The sequence below is a fragment of the Mesocricetus auratus genome, unplaced genomic scaffold (genome assembly GCF_017639785.1).
Source record: "Mesocricetus auratus isolate SY011 unplaced genomic scaffold, BCM_Maur_2.0 Super-Scaffold_100009, whole genome shotgun sequence".
In the NCBI taxonomy this organism is placed as follows: Eukaryota; Metazoa; Chordata; class Mammalia; order Rodentia; family Cricetidae; genus Mesocricetus; species Mesocricetus auratus.
Window position 1 is genome coordinate 30,744,666 of NW_024429193.1, and position 20,295 is coordinate 30,764,960.

Genomic DNA, 20,295 nt, shown 5'->3' on the forward strand with positions numbered 1-20,295 from the left:
GCATTAGTACTATAACTAAATCATTAACAACACACGTAAAGAAGTATCTAAGAAAATTTTTAAATTTCAAGGGAAGGTAAACACATTAAAATACCTCAAGGCACTTAAGAAACAGACTTTCCAAGCATGCTCCTTTGTCGTCATATAAAATTGCCTGTTTTAAAACAAGATAAAAATTACAAATTTTTCTTTTGCATTCCTTAGAATCTTCAATAGCAAATCAAAATTTGTCATGTAAGAAAATCATGTACTAGAAGAATTATATACATTTTAGAACATCTATTTCAAATGTTACTGCTTCCACTGAGCATGAGAGCTGAGGTACAGAGGAAGAAATTCAAGGACTCAGGCACAAGGGAACAGCTCAGTAAAGTATCTGATGACAAGCAAAAGGACCTAATATTAGTTTCCAGCACATAAAAGCCTGGTGTGGTGGTGGGAGCCTGTCTCCCTAGCAGAGGTGAGGAAGATGAAGGGAAAGGAAGCTGATCGATCCAGTCTCAAAATATTAGGTGACTGGGAGACATCTAGTGTAGATTTCTAGCCTCTACGCATTCATACACAAACATACACCTACCCCCAACACCCTTAAAAAAAAAAAGAGAGGAATAAAAAGCATAATTCCTACCAGGAAGATCCTTGAATGGATCTGGGAAGGGAACAGAATTGCACTGAATGGGGCCAATTAGAAATGAGATCAGGGACTGGAGACATGGTTCAGTGGCTAAGAATGCTTGCTTCCAGAAGACATGAGTTCCATTTCCAGAACCCGTATCAGGTGACTCACGATTGCTTGTAACTCCAATTCCAATGTCTTCTTTACAAATTTACAAAATAAATAAATAAATAAAGGCAGGTATGGTGGTTCATGCCTGTAATTCAGCACTTGAGAGGCAGAGGCATGTGGATCTCTGAGTACAAGGTCAGTCTGCTCTATATAAGGCCCTGTCTCAAAAAAAAAGTATATATATACTTTTAAGGGTGTTGGGGGTTGGTGGCGCACGCCTTTAATCCCAGCACTCAGGAGGCAGAGGCAGGCGGATCTCTGTGAGTTCGAGACCAGCCTGGACTACCAAGCGAGTTTCAGGACAGCCTCCAAAGCCACAGAAAAACCTTGTCTCGAAAAACCAAAAAAAAAGATGAAAAAATTCTTAGCAAGAGCAGGGTTGTGGAAATCCCAGCATTCAGTTGGCAGAGCCAGGTGTCCCTGGCTCTTGAGTTTGAGGCCAGCCTGGTCTACAGAGAGAGTTCCAGGACAGCCAGGGCTACACAGCACTTGAGGGGTACACTGTTTTTGAGGGGTAGGCGTTAGAGTTATCTAGAAAACAGGTTCTGGAGCCATGTCTAAATTCATGAGTGGCTCTTGCACTTTCAGCTGGACTCCTGGGTAAGATGTGCCTGTGCCCCTCAGTTTTAGCATCAGTTAAAATAAAGACTAAATGCCTTGCAGAGCTGTGCAAACTAAACTGATAGGCTGAAAGCTTTATGACCAGCTCATAGTAAGTTTTTTTACTCAAAACAGATTGGATAGTGTTTACTTACTGAATCTTCACAATGGACAAGAAAACATAAGAAAATGATCTGAAAGTTTCTTTTTCACACCATGGCCATGCATGGCTATACCTAGCATCTTAACATTATCAACAGAGTTATCCTAATGCTCAGCCAAAAGGCAAGAACACAGCTGTACCACGCTGCCGTCAACTGCTTGGCACTCACCTTGTTACCTAAGTGAGTGATCTTCAGAACTCCATCTTGCCACACTTTTGACTTCTTCATCTTTTGATGAGTATATAGGACCTTATTTCCAAAAGTACAGAAGAAATCATTGCTATCTGCATATTTAATATTGTAGGTCATACAAAAATAAAACATCCCATATCAAAATAATAAGCCAGGTATCACCACAATAACAGTATCAGTGAAAGAGTCTGGAGATTGGAGGTGTAGCTCAATGACGGAGCATGCTTAGCATCATGAGGCCCCAAGTTTAATCCTCAGCATAAAAAAGGAAGCAAACAATTTTAAGGAAAGGAAGACAGTTGACTAGCTGGGTAGTACCAAAGATAAAGGAAGAAGGGACAAATAAAAGGCTAAAGAGTCTTTTAGTCAACTGAGCATCAAAAATGATTTTAAACTGCTACATCATCGGGGAAAGAAAAACAACTATTGGGTTTCACAATACTTCTTATTCACATAGCTCTCAAAATACAGTCCAAAGAATGTAGACAGTCTACCCAATCTTCACAGCATCTGAGGTCAGAACAATTTCACATTGCTTTTGTCTTTAGATGCCCCCTCCATCAGTGGAAGAATGGAGTTTCCAAGCATTATATGCGGTGCCAGATTCAATTACAGACTGAATACAGAAACAAAGAATGAAAATCCAGCTATTACTAAATTAAATGTTAAAGAATTTTAGAGAGAAAAAATGCTTAGCAATTCTACATTCTTGGATGCAGGCCACACAGCAGGTGCAACAGGGTTTGGGGATATAGCTCAGTCAGCTAAAGTGTTTGCCTCATAGGCATGAGGACCTGACAGGCATTAAGCCCCAGAAGCCCCATAAAATGCTGGACATGGTGAGTCATTCTTGGCCGAGACACGAGAACACCTAAGATCGCAGCCAATCTAACTTAATTGGTAAGTCCTGGCCAATAAGAGACCCTGTCTCAAAGGAGGTGGATGGTGATTCTAAGGATAGCAAGCACATACACATATGTGCACATACACAGACATTAATAATCTTTGAAAAATATCTAACAATGTTACTCTTACAAATGCTTTCTCCTAGTGTAGTTGTTATTTCTTTGGAAAATTTAGTTATCATTAAAAATGTAATTTACATTAAATTGTAACATGCTAGTTACTTTTTAGTGAGTATTTTTAAACTGTTTCTATGTTTAACATAAATAATATTATAGATAGAAGCTCAACATACAAACAAAAGTTATTTAGTGTCTTCGATATTGTTTTAGAGTACAAAAAGTCTTCAGACCAAATAATATGTCACTTTAGACAGGAATGTCACTATAGACAGGTCTTAAAAGTAGAAAACGTTGTTTCCTGGTTCTAAGCTTCCAAAGAAGTTTTTACAAATGATTTTTATAGTATATACTACTATCAGTACTAGTACTAATACTAAGAAGAAGACAGACTTTCCAGATAAACTACAGTACACTATTTAAGACTCAATTATACTAGAAAACTACTCACTGTTTATCTGAAATTCAAATTTAACATTATAGCCTGTTTCTTCTTTTTGTTTTGGTGAATCTGGCAATGCTAACAAGACATTTGAGAGAGAAAGGAAGAAATAAAAGGAGAGAGGGAAAGAAGGAGGTAAGGAAGGAAGAAAAAATTAGAAAAAGTTAGTCAGATTTAGGGGCTTAGGATGTAGTCCAATTAGCAGTGTTTGCCCAATACGCAGGAGACTGGCTCTAAGACCCAGCCCTGCATAAGCAGGTTATGATGATGCACACCTGTAATCCTAGGACTTGAGAGAAAAAGGCATGAATCAGGAATTCTAGGTGATCCTGAACTTCAAGACTTTGAGGCCAGCCTGGGATACATGAGATCCTGTCCCCCATCCCTCTCCCCACAAAAAGGAAAATTATTAAGACTTACAATAAAGCCGGGCGTTGGTGGCGCATGCCTTTAATCCCAGCACTCGGGAGGCAGAGGCAGGCGGATCTCTGTGAGTTCGAGGCCAGCCTGGTCTACAGAGCGAGTTCCTGGACAGCCTCCAAAGCTACAGAGAAACCCTGTCTCGAAAAACAAAAAAAACAAAAAAACAAAAAAAAAAAAACAAAAGACTTACAATAAATTCTTGACTTTCCATTGTTTCTTCTGAAATTATAAACGAGTCAGGTCCAGAAAATAATCAGTTTTTATTCAACAATGTACATCCTCTAAAATGAAAGACAGCAAAGAATGGTCAATCAACCCTGATAAAAAGAGTAAGTATCAAATACAAAGTTTCTCAATAAATCTTGATTAGAGTCAGAAACCAAAGAATTACAAGGCTACTGATCTATCCAGCCACCAAGAGAAACAAAAGTTTATCTGACATGGAGAACTCAACTGAGTGATACCACATAATGGAAAATAAAGATAAAACTAAGTAAAATCCTAAACTTACTAATAATCTGTAAACATTTCTCTAGGTGCCTTAATATGTATCAGAAAGTGGATTTTTTCCTTCAACATGTTTTGCTCCTTAGAACCCAAATTCAATTGTTTTCCTAAAGCATTACTCTCACCACAAGATGGCCCCCTTGTGTCTTAAAATTTTCCTGTTAAAGTGGTTCTTAGTCTCCAGGGACTAGTTTCAGGACCACAAATACCAACATTTGGAGCCACTGCAGTTCACATATAAAATGTCACAGATTTTTGCATATAATATAGGAGTATGTGCACATTCTCCAACATACATGAAATCATCTCTAGATTACTTATACCTAATGCACTGTAATCAATATGCAAATAGTGATTAAACTGTTTTGTTTAAGAACTGATAGCCAGGTGGCAGTGGTGGTGATGGTACACCTTTAATCCCAGCACTCAGGAGGCAGAGGAAGGTGAATCTCTGTGGGTTGGGTCCAGCCTCGTCTACAATGTGAGTTCTAGGACAGCCTGGGCTGTCACACACAGAAACTGTCTCAAAATAAAAAATAAAAAAAAAAAAAAAGGATGAGAAAGAGAGGGAGGGATGGAGAAAAAGTAAGCAGGCAGGTTTTGTTTGTTGATAGACTTTTTTAGACATTTTTTTAGGCATTGTTTCCCTGTATAGCCCTAGAAATAGCTTTGTAGACCAGGTTGGCCTAGAACTCAGAGATCCTCCTGCTTGTCTCCTGAGTGCTGGGATCAAAGGCATGGACCACCACAAGCGCAGCTGGCATACCCATCTTTGAATCCAGCGCTAGGGCATCAGTGTCAAGTGTATTCAAGGTGCAGTTGAAGACCAGCCTGGTAGCCTGGTCTACATAGACAGTTCCATGGCAGCTAGGCCTGCATAGATAAGAGAGACCCTGTCTAAAATAGGAAGAAAAAAGAGGGGGGGGTAAGCAATTATTAAAAAAAAAAAAACCCTGCATGTTCAGTAGTGACCACTTTTTTCTGAATATTTCCTGTCTACAGCTGACTGAATCCAGCTACAGGGCTCACTAAACACCTTAGTCAATGTAACACTGTACCAAAGGACCAAATATGCATTATATAGTACCTCTGCAAGAAAACCTCCTTTTCTTTCTTTCTCCAGCTCTAGGGGATGACAACAGGGCCCTATGTAATGCTTCCACATGCCCAGTCATTTTGCTTGAAACAGGATTTTCACAATCCTCCTGGCTTGGTCTGTGGTATATTACAGGCAATGTGTCACCACACCCAGGAAGAAACATCTTTTGAACAGTGTTGCACCAGCTACTGTAACTGTCCTATTATCTGAAACCATCGGTGACGAACTGAATACAAGTGCCGAAGAAGCACACAAAGGAGTACACGTATGTTCAAGAGGTTCCGTGGACATGCCCTGATCTCCGCACGAGAATCAGTTAGTCATGAACATTTTAGGTTCTATTCTCCATCTATCAGGTTAGAAAGTGCGGTCCTGGAGCTCAACAAACGGCTCGCAGGCCTTCTTCAGCGAGGGTGACTCCCAAACCGGAAACAGTATGCGCCGAGGCCCGATCGCTACGCAGCACAGTACAGGTGGAGCTCTAGAGGGCGGGAATCATCAGTAATCGGATGTGTTGTGTACGCAACCTTCCTTCTGTTATGCTGCGAGCAGTGACAGCTTCCCGTGAAGCCTTCCTAACGAGAAAGGCTGCCAGGGTAGCTCAGTGACCGAGCATTCACCTGGCTAGCACCGAGCCCTGGGTTCGCTCCCCAGCACCATCCTGTTAAGAAACCACCAGTACAAATAACTAAAAGAAAACATTACCTTCTCTGGCCGAATTTTGACTTAATCAAAGCTGTGTGTCCCTAAGTAACCAAGGAGCCTTGGTCCTTTTGGCAGCCCCTAAACCAAGCCCCGTGGGCCGCTTCCGTGGAGGCGAGCCAGAGTCCACGCTCTCCCGACCGTGCCACGTCTCCCCGTCTACCCACCCTTCACTCCATTCAAGAAAGTCGTCCCTTCACCTCCTCGGTGTCACAAATTCCACTTTCGAATTTCTCCCGCGAACCGGCGTGGCGTCATCAGCCGGGGACGGCACCGCTGAGGCCCCTCCTCCCCCGCCGTTCGCAAACCACCAATGGAATCCCTCCTCCAGGGGCGGTCACCGCCTTGCTCCCCAAGACCCCGCCCCCGATGGCGTCACCCATGACGTCAGCGACGGGAGCCGCGGCTCGGACGCACCCTTCCACAGTGGGCTGAGAGGAGCGCGTCGCTCGTCGGATGACGCAAATTTTCGCCGACTCGAAGGCTCGGGAGGCAGAGAGCGTGGAAGAACGCTGTCGCTGTGGATTTGGGAACGTGACCAGAGTAAGTCACAAATGGCCGCTTAGCCCCGGCGAAGTGTAAAAACTCCTGAGTCGGGCCTCCTCGGGTCATCGGAGGTCCGGCCCACCCCGCCCCCCTCGCCGCTAGTCCGTTGGCTTGGCTACTCGGTGCGCACGCGCAGTCCTCTGCGGCGCCTGCAGTTCCCGTCCTCGTCCGGAGGGGGCGGGCCGAGCTCAGTGTTGGGAGGCTTGGGGCACGCCCGGGCTCCGGGGGCGTCCGTGCGCATGTCCAGTTGCCGAGTGGAGCCATGGCCGCTGTGGTTGAGCTTCGGCTTGCAAAGGGCAGCAGTTGTGAGGAATTAAGTCTTTGCCTCTGCAAGGCTTTCGTCCTATAGAAAATAGGTTGTAAGAAGCTAACAAGCGGTGACTATAAGTTCTGAGCGCGTTTATGAGGAACTAAGGGGAAATAGGAGTGGGCAATTCACGACACTGGAATTCCTCAAGAGTGCTACGTTTAGTAGTCCTTCGAAGCCGGGCGGTAGTGGGAATTCGAATGGTTTTATAAAGTGTGTTTTAGACTAGAAGGTTCTAAGATCCAGGCCACTGAGGGTTTTGCTACCTTTGAATAGTCAAGTCTTGCCATGACTGTTACTTTGGTTCTCAATCTTTTGGGTACACTTCTTTTTGTTCATAACCTGAAAAATGTCACGGCCAGGTTGCTTTGGAAATTTTACATGTACTCATTTTGTGTATGATTTTAACAAGCAAAATCTATGACTTTGAAATTGAAAAAAAGTCTGTATTATCCAGATTATCTATGGCATTCGCTGTTTTTGAACTTGTAGATAAACATAAAAAGGGAAATTGTGTTTGCCCGAGGAGGATGTAATTACTTACTGCCCTGACCAGTGTCTGTTAACATTCATTTCAACTTTCTACTGCATATTGGTCTGGTGTTTGCTCCTTTAAATGGATATGTTGCAACCTTAGAAATGACTTTCACAAGCCATATCAATATTATGAACAAGTGACACACGGGCTTCTGTAAAGCATAGATTACTTTTAGAGCATGTTATAAACTCATCATATTCTAATGGCGATTTCGGAAAACACTGAATGAGGATGAGAGCCATTTCAAAGATCAAATCGGTAGGATTTAGTGACCAATTGGTAAAGAATAACATGACCATGTGTTGTGTTCTCCTGAGCAACTGTTTTTGTTTTGAGAATCTTTTTAATTTCTGTTTATATGTGTGTCTGAATGTAAGTATGTATATCACATGCTCACAAAGGTCAGAACAAGGCTTTGGATCCCCTAGAACTAGAGTTATAGGAGGTTGTGAATTTTTTTAATACTTTATTTTATATGCAGTGGTGTTTTGCCTGCATGTTTGTCTGTGTGAGGGTGTCAGACCTTGGAGTTACAGACAGTTGTGAGCTGCCATGTGGATGCTGGGACTTGAACCCAGGTCCTCTGGAAGAGCAGTCTTAACCACTGGACCATCTCTCCAGCCCCAAGTTTGTGAGCTTTGATGTCAGTGCTAGAAACTGAACCTGGGTCCTCATGAGCAATGAGTGTTCTTAACCTCTAGGCCATCTCTTGCAGACCTCTCCACATCAACATTTTAGGAGCTTAAATTACATTTTCTTGAGTTGATCTTCACAGTAATTCTATTATATAGATAGATTTGTATCCACATTTTATGGACCACAGAGATGAGGAAATTTGCTTCAAACATATACAGATCAACTTTCTGAGTTACAGCGTTAGCATTACTGAGGGTAAATAGACTTTGGAAGGAAAGGATAAATTTCCTTTGGAATGTTACTACCATAGAACCTTGGGAAAGTACAAATAGCATGGAGTATATTAAGGACTGAGAAATAGTTCAGTCCTAGGATGTGGAAGACTGTCAGCATCAGGAAGACAGACAGACAGAAGAGGGTAAAGATGTGGGGGCTCTGTAGCACAGGTATTACCATGTAAATAAATGCTTTTCTTCAGTTTGTGTGAATTCCTGTTTAATCTGTATCTTGTTCCAAATTGAAGGTCTATTTTATCATTCTGAACTAGAATATGCTAAGCTACAAAGTAACCCTTAAGAGAAACAGAAAGGAAGGCCTCTGGGCTAAGAGAGTAAACTGGTAGCTGTGACATTCTGTGTTTTCACTGTTCTAGCTGCTTTGCTTTAGAACTAGTGGCTAGAGTAGCGTGGAATCTATAGTGCTTCTCAACCTTCCTAATGATGTGACCCTTTAATACAGGTCCTCATGTTGTAGTTACCCCCAACCATAAAATTATTCTGTTGCTACTGTTGTGAATTGTAATGTATCTGATGTGACTCACAGGTCACTTGCAGATGGTTAACACTTAACAGTAGATCCTGCTATGGGATCATTGTACTCTATATATTTATACTTTACCACCTTAGAAAAGAATTTGAAATGCTTGGACTCTATGTGCTAAGTCTTCGGGAGTGTTTGTACAAAGAATTGGCCTGATTTACATATTTAAGCAATTATCCTGTATAAAAACCTGATTATAAGAAAGCAGTAGTAGGGTGACTTGAGAGATGGCCCAGCTGTTAAGAATACATCATGCTCTTCCAGAATCCAATTCCCAGAAACCAGATAGTGGCTCACAACCATCTGTAATGAGATCTGGAAGGAAGATGTTGGTGAACCCAGTGGTTTATTAGAATTGTTAATGTTCAGGCTATATTTTAAAGGCAGTGCTAGTACAACTGCTAATGTAAATACAGTAGGAAGAATTGAGACTGCTTTCTTGTAGAAAAAAAAAAAGCATAAAGCAGATTTTACCTTAATTAACTATACAGTTCGAGGGAATTAGACTGGTGGGTGCTGGGAATTGGATCCCTCTAGGATGCTATTAATAATCACCAAGTCAGATCTCAACACTCCCCGCCCCCCCCAATCTATTTCTACTTTATGTCTGGCAGCAGGAAGGCTCAGGTGACAGAGGCTTCAATACCATACATACAATGCCTCAACTTTGTCTCAGGTAGGGCCTCAGGCATTTATAACCACTTGCTCTTCTGTGGCTTCTTTATAAAGGGTAAATATATACTTTTATAACTCACAGAATGGAAACTGGAAATAAAAAAACTATGGAAGAAAGCACTGAGAAAAGAAAAGAAGAAAAAAAAGAAGCGCTCAAGGGTCAAACAGGTGCTTGCAGATATTGCCAAGCAAGTAGACTTCTGGTTTGGGGATGCAAACCTTCACAAGGACAGGTTTCTTCGAGAGCAAATTGAAAAATCTAGAGATGGATGTAAGTTTGCTTCCTCCCAGACACATCCTAGTTTATGGGGCCAGTCCTGATAAGCTCAACAACACACACATCCCACTTCTAACTAACATCATATCTTGCATAACTAGATGTGGACATCTCTCTTCTGGTGTCTTTCAACAAAATGAAGAAGTTGACCACAGATGGGAAGCTAATAGCGAGAGCATTGAAAAGCTCATCTGTTGTAGAGGTAAATTCTCTTCACTATGAATTAATCAAATTTTATCACAGAAAACTATACATTAAACATCTATTTCTCTTTTTAAAAAAAAAGTTGGACTTAGAAGGGACCAAAATCCGGAGAAAAAAGCCTCTAGGAGAGAGACCAAAGGATGAGGAGGAACGTACGGTGTATGTGGTAAGAAAAACACAAAACTTAAGTCTAGTTTCCATTTATTTATTATATGTACTATAAATGCTTAAACTGTTCCTGTCACTTCCGATTTATACAGGAGTTACTTCCCAAAAATGTTACTCACAGCTGGATTGAAAGAGTATTTGGGAAATGTGGCAACGTGGTTTACATAAGTATTCCACATTACAAGTCTACTGGGGATCCTAAGGGATTTGCCTTTGTGGAGTTTGAAACAAAAGAGCAAGCAGCAAAAGCCATCGAGGTACATCTGTGGGACCCTGGAAATTAAAAAAAAGATCAGTATGAATAAACTTGCATGATTTTTTCAAACTTTCATTTCAGTTTCTTAACAACCCACCTGAAGAAGCACCAAGAAAACCTGGCATATTTCCTAAGACAGTGAAAAACAAGCCCATCCCTTCTTTAAGAGTAGCTGGTAAGTACCTACCCAATACTTGGGAGGTAAGTATTGAATTAGTAGGATAAAATTTTATTTGGTCATTGCTGTTCCAGAAGAGAAGAAAAAGAAGAAAAAGAAAAAGGGGAGAATAAAGAAGGAAGAGAGCATGCAGGCAAAAGAGTTAACTATGGAGGACACAGGCAGCACCGGAGTGTGTAAAGGCAAGAGACCAAGGACTGCCTCGGAGGGCTCTGAAGCAGAAACTCCTGAAGCTCCAAAGCAACCTGCAAAGAAAAAGAAAAAAAGGGAGAAGGCTGAGCCGTCTGTCTTACCTGAGGTTAGAGCAGGGAAAAGGGAGAGAAGCAGTGCTGAGGACGAAGACTGCCAGCCCCCCAGGCCAAAAGTCAAGAAGAGGGCTCAGAAAGATGGCATTAGTGAAGCTGCTTCCGAAATCTCCAAGGAAATCAGAGGTACCGTGGTTAAGACAGTGCAGACATTTTAGGTACTTAACACACCACAAGTCTTACGTTACGGGGATCTTTTTTTCTAGACTTAGAATTCTGCTCTACAGAGGAGGAGAAGGAGACAGGAGATGGAAAAGGTGACTCACTCCTAAAAGTGAAAAGAAAGCATAAGAAAAAGCACAAGGAGAGACATAAAATGGGAGAAGAGGTTATACCATTGAGAGTGTTGTCCAAGTAAGTACCCATTCTCAGAGGCAGCTGACAGAACTCCATCACCATTGCTAAAGTGCAATTCCAATTTCTATTCAACAGAGTTGCATATTAGCAACAGTGATGGCCTACCGTCCATTTGCAATACAAAGTGAAGATAAGTAGGAGCCACCACACTCAAACATGAAAGCACTTATTTTTATAAAGTCACAGCAAGTGCCTCCATGTTAAAGTAAAGGAGGCTCCTTAAGAAGCCATCAGTTAAGTCCTCTTAAAGGCATGTGAATGGAAAAGGAAAGCTTACCATCACCAAAACATGGGAGCACTTACTTTCTTAATTGCAAAGCAAGTACATCCACGTTTAAGTAATGGGAAGCCCAGACTTTACTAAGCTGTAGTCTTGACCTGAAACTTTTAAATTAAAGAAATGCTGAATGAGTTGAGACACCTCCACTGAAACATGGAAGCACTTACTTTCATTTAACACAGCAGGTATCCCCATGTTAAAGCAGAGGGAACTCCCTCAGTCTTATCGGGTTAGCTCATTCCACGCCAGAGGTGTACATTGAATTCACTTCTACTAAAACTTGGAAGCACTTACTCTTTTTACAGAGACAGAAAGCACTCCCATGTTAAAGTTGAAGGGAACCCAGCCGCGAGGCAACTTTAAAAAGCTAGGGAAAACTAGGCAGAATTGAAATGACAGAGTTTACCTTTGTGAACTGGATCCCAAAGCGCTCCTTCTCTGCTTGGAGGGTAAAAGACAGTGACTTTAGACCACTTGTATTTATACTACTCCTAACTCCTGAATTCCTTTTGGCGTTTTATCTCAGAGAATCATTACAAGAGCCTTTGTTATTTTAATGTATCAGCTCTCAGGGAAAGTAGATCCTGGGGATCCTGGGTAGGTCTGGATTTTTTTTTTTTTTTGAAGTAAACAGATGTCAATGTTAACTGCTAAAACCATTACCACAAGATACCTTTCTCTTTAAAAAAAAAAAAATCTCCTATCTGCTTGTTTGATGGGACAGATTAGGGTAACAATGAGCACTCCCACAGAGCCAGGAGATGCATTGTGCTTCTCTCTGGAGGAGCCCTGGCTGTTTGAAGAGACATCTACATGGTAAATGTATGTAAATAAATAAATTGCTTCCATGGGGTGTTGTTTTCTTCTTAGAAATTCTTTTGATTCAAGTAAATCCTAAGGAATGTTATCTCTCAAATTGGAAGCAATTTAACAAATCTTTGAATTTTAGTCTCTCACTTTTCCTCAAAGTTGCCTTATATTGCTTTTATAATTAAAAATATTAGAAACACATCAGGAACTTAACTGGGAAATTAAAGAATTTTACCTGAATATTAATGAAAAGGAAGTTCATTTGTTTGTTTGCTAGATAGATTTACAGCATATTGTAATTGGATGTACCCTTGTAAAAGAAATGGGAATTTTTGTGAATGTATATATTTAGTTCACCTTCAGATTTCTCAGTGAGTCATCTTGTCACTATTTCAATAGTTCAACTTTTTGTTTTACAGGACTGAATGGATGGATTTGAAAAAAGAGTATTTGGCACTGCAAAAAGCCAGTATGGCTTCTCTAAAAAAAACAATATCTCAAATAAAGTTGGAGTCAGAAATGGAAACAGACTGTACAGTGCCTAGCAAGTCTGGAGTGAAGAATGGAAAAGGTGAAGCTCATTTTAATAACATTTAGTGTTATAGTGGATCCTGGGTTTAGGGATTGTGTTGGAGTGATAGATGGGTTTCCCCAGTTTTGAACTGAACCATTACCAGAAAAAAAAATTTAAAGAAAGAAAATTTGAAGTGTTCATATTAAACACTAGACTTTTTAAGAGACTGTTTTCTCTCCATTACAAGCAAGTTTACTGGACATAGCAATAAAGACTGCAGTATTAGTGAAAGATGAACCCTGAACAGGGACATATTAGAGAATTATTATTGATTGTAACATTAGTAAAAGTTTTTTTAGTCATAGATAATTTTATTTATTGTAATTAATTTACTTATTTTACATCCCAGCCATAGCCTCCCCTCCATCCTCGTATCCCAATCCCTCCTCCCTATTTCTCTACTAAAGTTCTTCGAAATTATACAAATACTCACATTTGAATAGTATATTTTGAATATCCTTATGTTTGTATTGACACCTATCTTTAATTGAATTTTATTCTTTGGTTCAGGACAATAACACATTTTATTTTCTGTTAATTTCCAAATGAGCATTAATATTAACATTACACTTTAAAGTAGTCTTAGAAATCACTCCTGATGTTGTAGAGTAGGGCTCCTTGTGTTAAACGTCAGGAGTGGGAAAGTTTTATCTATGGCCTTTTCTTTTTCACAGTCAACCATCCAGAATGCTGTACCCAGGAGAAGGTTAACGCCCAGGGACCACAGTTCGTGAATGGAGTTATTGTGAAGATCATGAGCACAGAGCCTCTACCTGGCAGGAAACAAGTCAGGGTAATGTTTATGATGCCTGTGTGAAAACAAAACAATACCAGTTAGAATTGTACCTCTGGTAAACTACTCATAGAGTTTGAGTTCATGGTAACTCTTAATCTAAATGCAAATTCTTCAGGAAATGAGATGTACATGGAACAGTCTGAACACCATTCCTTCCCCATGTCACTAATGGCTGGATTCTCTGTAGCTCAGGGGAGGACAGTGCAGTGATTCTAAAGAGTTTTTTCAAATTTTAAAAAGGTATTTGTTTTTTAAAATTGGATTTAATAATATACTTGTTCAGAGCTGATTATTTGAAAGTTGTAACCATATGCTCCATACAGCCAGCCGCTGTATTTAGGAATTTATATTCATCAGGACTAAGGTTCCCAAATGACCGATTTTCTTCCCAGCCTAGCACTTTATTTTATATTGTATAAATTATCTATAACTTTCTAATATTTTAGGACATTTAATACTATACATTATTGTTTCCTTTTTCTGTAGAACTGTACCAATTGAAAAAAAGTGGTCTTTTTTTTTCTTTTTTGGCTTTTGGTTGTTTTGTTTTGTTTTGTTTTCTGTAATCTTTGTGCACTCTTGTTACTGATTCCTAGGCTAGTTTGTCATTATATGGATGTTACACAAGGAGATTAGACTGACTTTCTAGTAGATGTATACTAAATATCTTTTGAACTGGGATACTGTAGACTACCTGAAAAATCAGTTATAAAACTATGACCACTACCAGGGAATGCATTACAGTATCATCAGCTTACTACAAACTGATCTCTTGCTTTGTATCCTAATTAATATGATTAACAAGATAAAAACCTATGAAGATTTGTCAGGTATAATTCTCTCCAAACATTTTTTACTAAGGGTGTTCTTATATTACAGCACATTGTGTATTAAAGGTAAATTTCCGTATTCTAAAAACTCACAAATCTCTATTATTCTTTACTGCTAAAGGAATAAACTATTATTCTACAGATCCTCAACTTTTTTCTATGACTCTGAAAAGTCACTACGTTACAGAGATCTTTGTGCCTAGAAAATTCTTTCCAGTTGGAAATTGTATTTATTTCTTTTGCTTTAATGAATGAAATTTGGCAACTAAGATTACTGTAACATTCCTGCATAAATGTATTGTGTTCTGTAGAGAACCTGCTGTGAGTGGGGGGAAAGTAGATTAAGAATGCAGGAATCTTCTTAATTAGTCTTCACAGCAGGGTGCTATAGGTAAAAGTGTTCCCTTGTGGGGTCCCTAGGCTTGCCTAGAAAGGGTTATTTAGGTATTTTAACTAAAATGGAGAGCTGTGAGCTGTGTGCCAGTAAATCTACCCAGAACCCTAGGATTTCTGTTGGTTATTGTAAAATGTTCAAAGATGGTTCCGTGTGTTCTAAGTCAAACTTGGTATTGTATAGGTGAGTGAAAAGAAGCTTCTCAAGTTCTTTTAATCTTTCTTGTAGTAACCAACTGACAGTTTGCTGGGGGAGGGGTCATTTATATTCCACTCTACAAATCTTGCCCTTAGCTGATCCCCATGTAAGTTCATGTTTTAAGGATAGACTTTCAAGAGGAAAAGGGAAAGTAATTTGTGATGAATTGTTACATTGCTTCTCATTTTAAGATTATTTCTGGGTGTTAAAGGTGTTTTATATATTTGCCCATCAACTACAGAGTACCTTATTGATATAATACGTTTGACAGCCTTTTGGGTACATTCATTTATTGTGAAACATCTTGGATGTTGAATTTAAGTGTATTTCTTTCCTATGTAGGATATTTTGGCCACAATCTCAGAAGTTGTTTACGTTGATTTGCTAGAAGGAGATACTGAATGCCATGCCCGGTTCAAAACTCCTGATGATGCTCAGGCAGTAATGAATGCACAGACTGAAATTAGAAAGAAGCACTGTTGGAACCTCGAGGTCCTTTCGGGTAAAACCTAATTGAGTTGTTTAAGAACCAATTATTATCGTGGGTAATTGTTCTGCTTGTTCTGCATTGGGCTAATGGAGCTCGCATTCTTCCCAAACATTGTCCTTCTGGTGGGATTACAATGTATATCCTTATACTTGGTGGTCAGAGCTTTTGTTTCTTTTTAAGGTGATCATGAACAGAGGTACTGGCAGAAGATTTTGGTAGATAGACAGGCCAAACTTAATCAACCTCGGGAAAAGAAAAGAGGCACGGAGAAGGTAAGGACAGCAGTTAAATGCATCTTCTGACAGTGATAAGTGAGGATAAATTCACCTTGGCTTTCCTATCAGAGTGCTGTTTCAGACTGAGAAAGAATACAGATCTCTCCTGGCTTCGAGGTAGATGAAATTAAGATCGTTTGCTCACAGGTATGCATAATTGTAATTTAGAGTTTTCCTGTGCTTTGAAGCAGTATTGCACGTTATATATACAGTCTTGATTTGGAGCTCTGTTTTGTTGTTCGGGGATAAAAATAAAAGATTGTCTTCTGCAGAAAGGATTGAGAGACTTGATATGTAAGGTTCCTACTGGCAATGAGAATTATTGTTTTTAAAACTACTGTTTTTCTGATAATCAAAAGTGGCAAAGCAGAAATAATTAAGAAACTGTCATTCAACAATTGTGTCTCTATGATAATTAGTATAATTTTTGCTCACCAAGAATAGTGTTTATTCTTTGAGAGCAAATTATTATGCTTTTAAATATTGTTGCAGTCAGAGTGCTTAGAAGAACCTGTTAAAAAAACTTTAAAAGCCCTGATTCAAATGTCCTATGTTTATTGTCTTGGTATGTTTTTCATCAGTGCTCCTTTGACATTTATGATGATTGACAGGGACGTTTGCTTCTATGACTCTTTGTGAATTTTTTTCCTTGAATGGAACCTGGTCTGGCTGAGATGGGAAGGCCCCCTTTTTTCCTCAAAACACTTTCTAGTCTTGGAGGTCTTGATTTCAAAGCTTGTTTGAGATGATCAGATGTTAATGGCAGTAATCCAGAACAGATAAATGAACTGTATTTGGGTCAGTAATATTTATTCTTCTAGTGTGAAGTTTTTGTTGTTGTTGTTGTTGTTTTTGAAGGCATCATTTTTTTTAAAGATTTGTTTATTTTTATTATGTATACAGCCTTTTGCCTGCATGTATTCCTGCACACCAGAAGAGGGCACCAGATCTCATTAGAGATGGTTGTAAACCACCATGTGCTCTTAACCTCTGAGCCATCTCTCCAGCCCTAGTGTGAAGTTTTGCTTAACACTTTATTTTTAAATTTAGAAGTTTATCAAAATTTATCTTAGTCTCAGGCATAGAAACAGAAATTTCTAGGATAGTTCATAAAATTAAACTAGAACAACAGAAATTTAAATTACTCATTTTCCAGATTTCACATGCTTCATTATCAGGGTTCTTAGCATGATCTGGGTAGGAACAGCTGAAGCCAGCTGACTTCCTGGATTGAAATGCAGTGGGGCTTCCTTCCACACACTTGATAGACGTTTCCAACACAGCTACCTTGTCCCTGTTGTTTTCTGGTGCTGGAGGTTAAGTGCTCTGCCCCTGAACTACCTGCCAGAGCTTGCTGAATGTGTTAGCCCCCATTCCTGCAAACTCTTCCCTAACTTACCTATAAACATTACCAGTGTGGCAACAGTGGCAGAATTTCAGTCATTCCAGCATGGTTCCTTCCTGATAGGACAGTTCGTTTCCACACTACATACTGATGCACCTTGAGTGGGAGAAAAGCACCTAACTTAACCTCAGAGTTGTTAGTTTTCACCTCACCCCTGTTCAGTTTATCAGGACTGAAAGTAGAAAGTAAATCAATACAGAGTAAGTTTACTCTGTGTGGATGCTTACATATGAAAATTAGGCACACATAGGTGGACTCACAAAGGATTAGGAACACAGGAGGGATCTGCTCTTCCACTCCCAGCCCGAAAATAAAGCTTTTATTTCTCCAGTTGTTTAAGTATTCTGTAATTTTTTATTACATTTTTGGATTTCATGTGGATGTGCATGTACCACGGCATGCCTTTGGTATTTAAAGGACAGCTTGCTGGAATCAGTTCTCTCTGCCGCCATGAGTGTCCTAAGGATGGAACTCTGGTTATCAGGCTTTGAAGCAAGTGCTTTTACCCCTAAGGTATCTCACCTCCTGTGTTTCTTAGATGTTTGCCTTTGTTTTTAATCAAAATGGCCTTTTCAATGTGAATTATTGCTGCATGTTTCCTGTTTGTGAACAACATTGGTACCTTGAATTTTTACTCTTATCATTTGTGAACAGTGTTTTAATTTAATCATGTCATGACCTTCTATCAGTCAGAAATGGCCCAAGATTTGATTCGTGGATTGATTGATTTATTTTATTTTATTTTTTTATTTTTTATTTTATTTTATTTTATTTTATTTTTTTATTTTTTGGTTTTTCGAGACAGGGTTTCTCTGTGGCTTTGGAGGCTGTCCTGGAACTAGCTCTTATAGAACAGGCTGGTCTCGAACTCACAAAGATCCGCATGTCTCTGCCTCCCGAGGGCTGGGATTAAAGGCGTGCGCCACCAACGCCCAGCTGATTGATTGATTTAGACAAGGTCTCTGGTATCTCATGCTTGCCTTAGGCTCACTGTGTAGCTGAGAAAGGAGACAGTGACTGACCTTCAGGCTAGCCTGGGTTACAGAGACCCACTGCAGAAAAGCAGCGACAACTGCTTTGGGAATGTTTCAATCTGTTGTCTTCTGTGTTTGAAAAAATCTTTTCCTCCTTTAAAAAAATATTTGTATGCATAATATAATATGTAATAAAGTGCATTTTTATTTGATAAAGGCAGGTTTTAATAGGTCATTATTTGAAATCCTAAATTTACATTTGTAAAGCAAAATTTAAAGATTCTTGAATTGTAACGAGAGCTGGGTGTGGTGATGCATGCCTTTACTCCCAACACATGGGAGTTCAAGGCCAGCATAGTCTAGTGAGCTTTAGGACAGCCAAGGCTACATGGGGGAAACCCTGTCTCAATAAAACAACAACAAAAAGAATTGTGTAATATTTGAGGTAGGGTGAAAAAAATCCTGGTGTGGTGGTGCACACCTTTAATGGAAGCACTCAGTAAATCTCTCCAGTTAGAGGCCAGTTCAGTCCATACAGTGAGTTCCAGGCCAGACAGGACTACAAGGTAAGACTTGCTCTAAAAAATAGATGAATAAGCTGGGCATGGTGGCATATGCCTTTTTCCTAGTAGTCTTTGAGTTTGAGACCAGCCTGGTCTACAGAGGGAGTTCCAAGACAGCCAGGGTTTCACAAAGAAACCCTGTCTCAACAAAACATAATAATAATAATAATAATAATATTAATAAATAGAATTGCCATGAGTGTCATTTGCTTGAAAATATCCCCACAGTAAACAGTTTGTTTTGATTTGTTTTCCCAAGAAAAGGACCCACTGTGTTACTCAGGCTGGCCTTGAACTCACAGAGATCCTGCCTGCCTCTGCCTTTGGAGTTCTGGGACTATATGAATGCAATACCATGCCCAGCCAGTAGGCAGGTTGTAAAGCAAACCTGAGTAATTCCCAGTCCAGAAGTATCACATCTCACTCAAATTATGTGTAAATCTTTAATCACAAGGTAATTTAGTCTTAGGAATTAATAACCAAGTCCAGGAGGTATACAAAATAATGCTAAGTTTTGACTCTTCAGTGAGGCGTGACAGACATTTCAGTTGTAAGACTTCGAGTTGTACAGTGTAATTAGACGGCGATAGAGGTTTCAAAGATTTACAATCTATTTCATAAAAAATCTCTAGTTCTCTGTAGACTGATTTGATCAAAACATAATGATCACATTTGTCTTTCTACCCCCAGCTTTTAAAAATGTCGCTCATCCTGATAGCCTAAGACTTTAATAGTGGGGACTATTTTTTCATTTTGGAGTTTGTGAGACACTCTTAATTTCTTACTTCTTTCTCTATAGTTAATCACCAAAGCTGAGAAGATTAGACTGGCCAAGACTCAGCAAGCCAGTCAGCACATTCGGTTCTCTGAGTATGATTGAGAAGGACTGCAGCTCCCTTTGGGTTCCCTTGCTGGAGTGTTCTTAGAATGCTAGGACTGTGTGATTGATTGTTCTGCTGGGATCTACATCTAAAAAAAAAATACCTTTGTTCCTTGATGTGTAAATAAGACTTTTTTAGAGACAAATACATTATGTCACAGGGTTTTTCTAAAATAAAGTTCTTGTTGAAATTATGCAAATCAAGTTCAAATGATTTCATAAATAAATGTGTTTTGAAAATTATCGGTTTGTTTCTATTACAAAAGCAGCATGATTATAAAATAAATGCTTGGCTATCAGATGCAAACTAAGTTGCTTTTCCCTTGTATCTTTTCATTTGGTTACAAGCAGATGTGGTAAATACTCCATCCTATTTTTTTTTAACCTCCCTTTTGAGCAACAGAACGTTATCAACTATTTCTTATTAAAATGTTGAATTTTAGAATCATTGACTTTGTTTTTCATAAATAGATCTTTTGTTTTGGTTAGACGATGTACCAGGTACTATGAACTTGGAGAGAGTCTGGGAATTGCACCTTTAAGGAATATTGGAGTCTGTTATAGTTTTCAGGAACTCACAAGACTTAAGTAATTAAGTTGTTTCCAGAAGTTTATTTATAGG

General features: G+C 39.4%; 2 protein-coding genes across 9 annotated transcripts in view; one reads left to right on the plus strand and one right to left on the minus strand.

Annotated features, from left to right (window-relative positions):
• Window positions 1-6,202, minus strand: part of Zgrf1 (zinc finger GRF-type containing 1) — a 53,645-nt gene extending 47,443 nt beyond the window's left edge. For 3 of the 5 annotated variants that reach the window (XM_040751822.1, XM_040751821.1, XM_040751818.1), the window contains exons 1-4: window positions 5,942-6,202; window positions 3,821-3,911; window positions 1,720-1,800; window positions 95-154 (exon numbers count right to left, since the gene is read on the minus strand). In XM_040751822.1, the coding sequence (XP_040607756.1) occupies window positions 95-154; window positions 1,720-1,800; window positions 3,821-3,841 (162 nt within the window). In that variant the 5' untranslated portion in view covers window positions 3,842-3,911; window positions 5,942-6,202. The other 2 variants (XM_040751819.1, XM_040751820.1) reach the window with 2 other exon arrangements.
• Window positions 6,203-6,327: 125 nt separating this feature from the next.
• Larp7 (La ribonucleoprotein 7, transcriptional regulator) lies at window positions 6,328-19,916 on the plus strand. 4 transcript variants are annotated; one of them, XM_040751823.1, is made up of 14 exons: window positions 7,608-7,738; window positions 9,334-9,460; window positions 9,542-9,730; window positions 9,838-9,938; window positions 10,023-10,106; window positions 10,201-10,365; window positions 10,446-10,539; window positions 10,617-10,973; window positions 11,054-11,201; window positions 12,714-12,865; window positions 13,543-13,661; window positions 15,429-15,588; window positions 15,757-15,848; window positions 19,593-19,916. In XM_040751823.1, exons 2-14 carry the CDS (start codon window positions 9,388-9,390, stop codon window positions 19,671-19,673), a joined length of 1,815 nt encoding a protein of 604 aa, XP_040607757.1. In that variant the 5' UTR covers window positions 7,608-7,738; window positions 9,334-9,387; the 3' UTR covers window positions 19,674-19,916. The 4 variants fall into 4 exon arrangements, with proteins under 4 accessions (XP_040607758.1, XP_040607760.1, XP_040607759.1 ...); XM_040751824.1 differs by lacking the exons at window positions 7,608-7,738; window positions 9,334-9,460 and adding an exon at window positions 6,328-6,481; XM_040751826.1 differs by lacking the exons at window positions 7,608-7,738; window positions 9,334-9,460 and adding an exon at window positions 6,709-6,840.
• The last annotated feature ends 379 nt before the right edge of the window (window positions 19,917-20,295 follow it).

Excerpts from the sequence above, each read along its gene's own strand:
- Larp7 (XM_040751823.1), top strand. The coding sequence starts at position 9,388 with ATGTCTGGCAGCAGGAAGGCTCAGGTGACAGAGGCTTCAATACCATAC. Across the intron at positions 10,540-10,616 it reads CCCTTCTTTAAGAGTAGCTG|AAGAGAAGAAAAAGAAGAAA; the intron begins GTAAGTACCTAC and ends TTGCTGTTCCAG. Across the intron at positions 11,202-12,713 it reads CCATTGAGAGTGTTGTCCAA|GACTGAATGGATGGATTTGA; the intron begins GTAAGTACCCAT and ends TTTGTTTTACAG.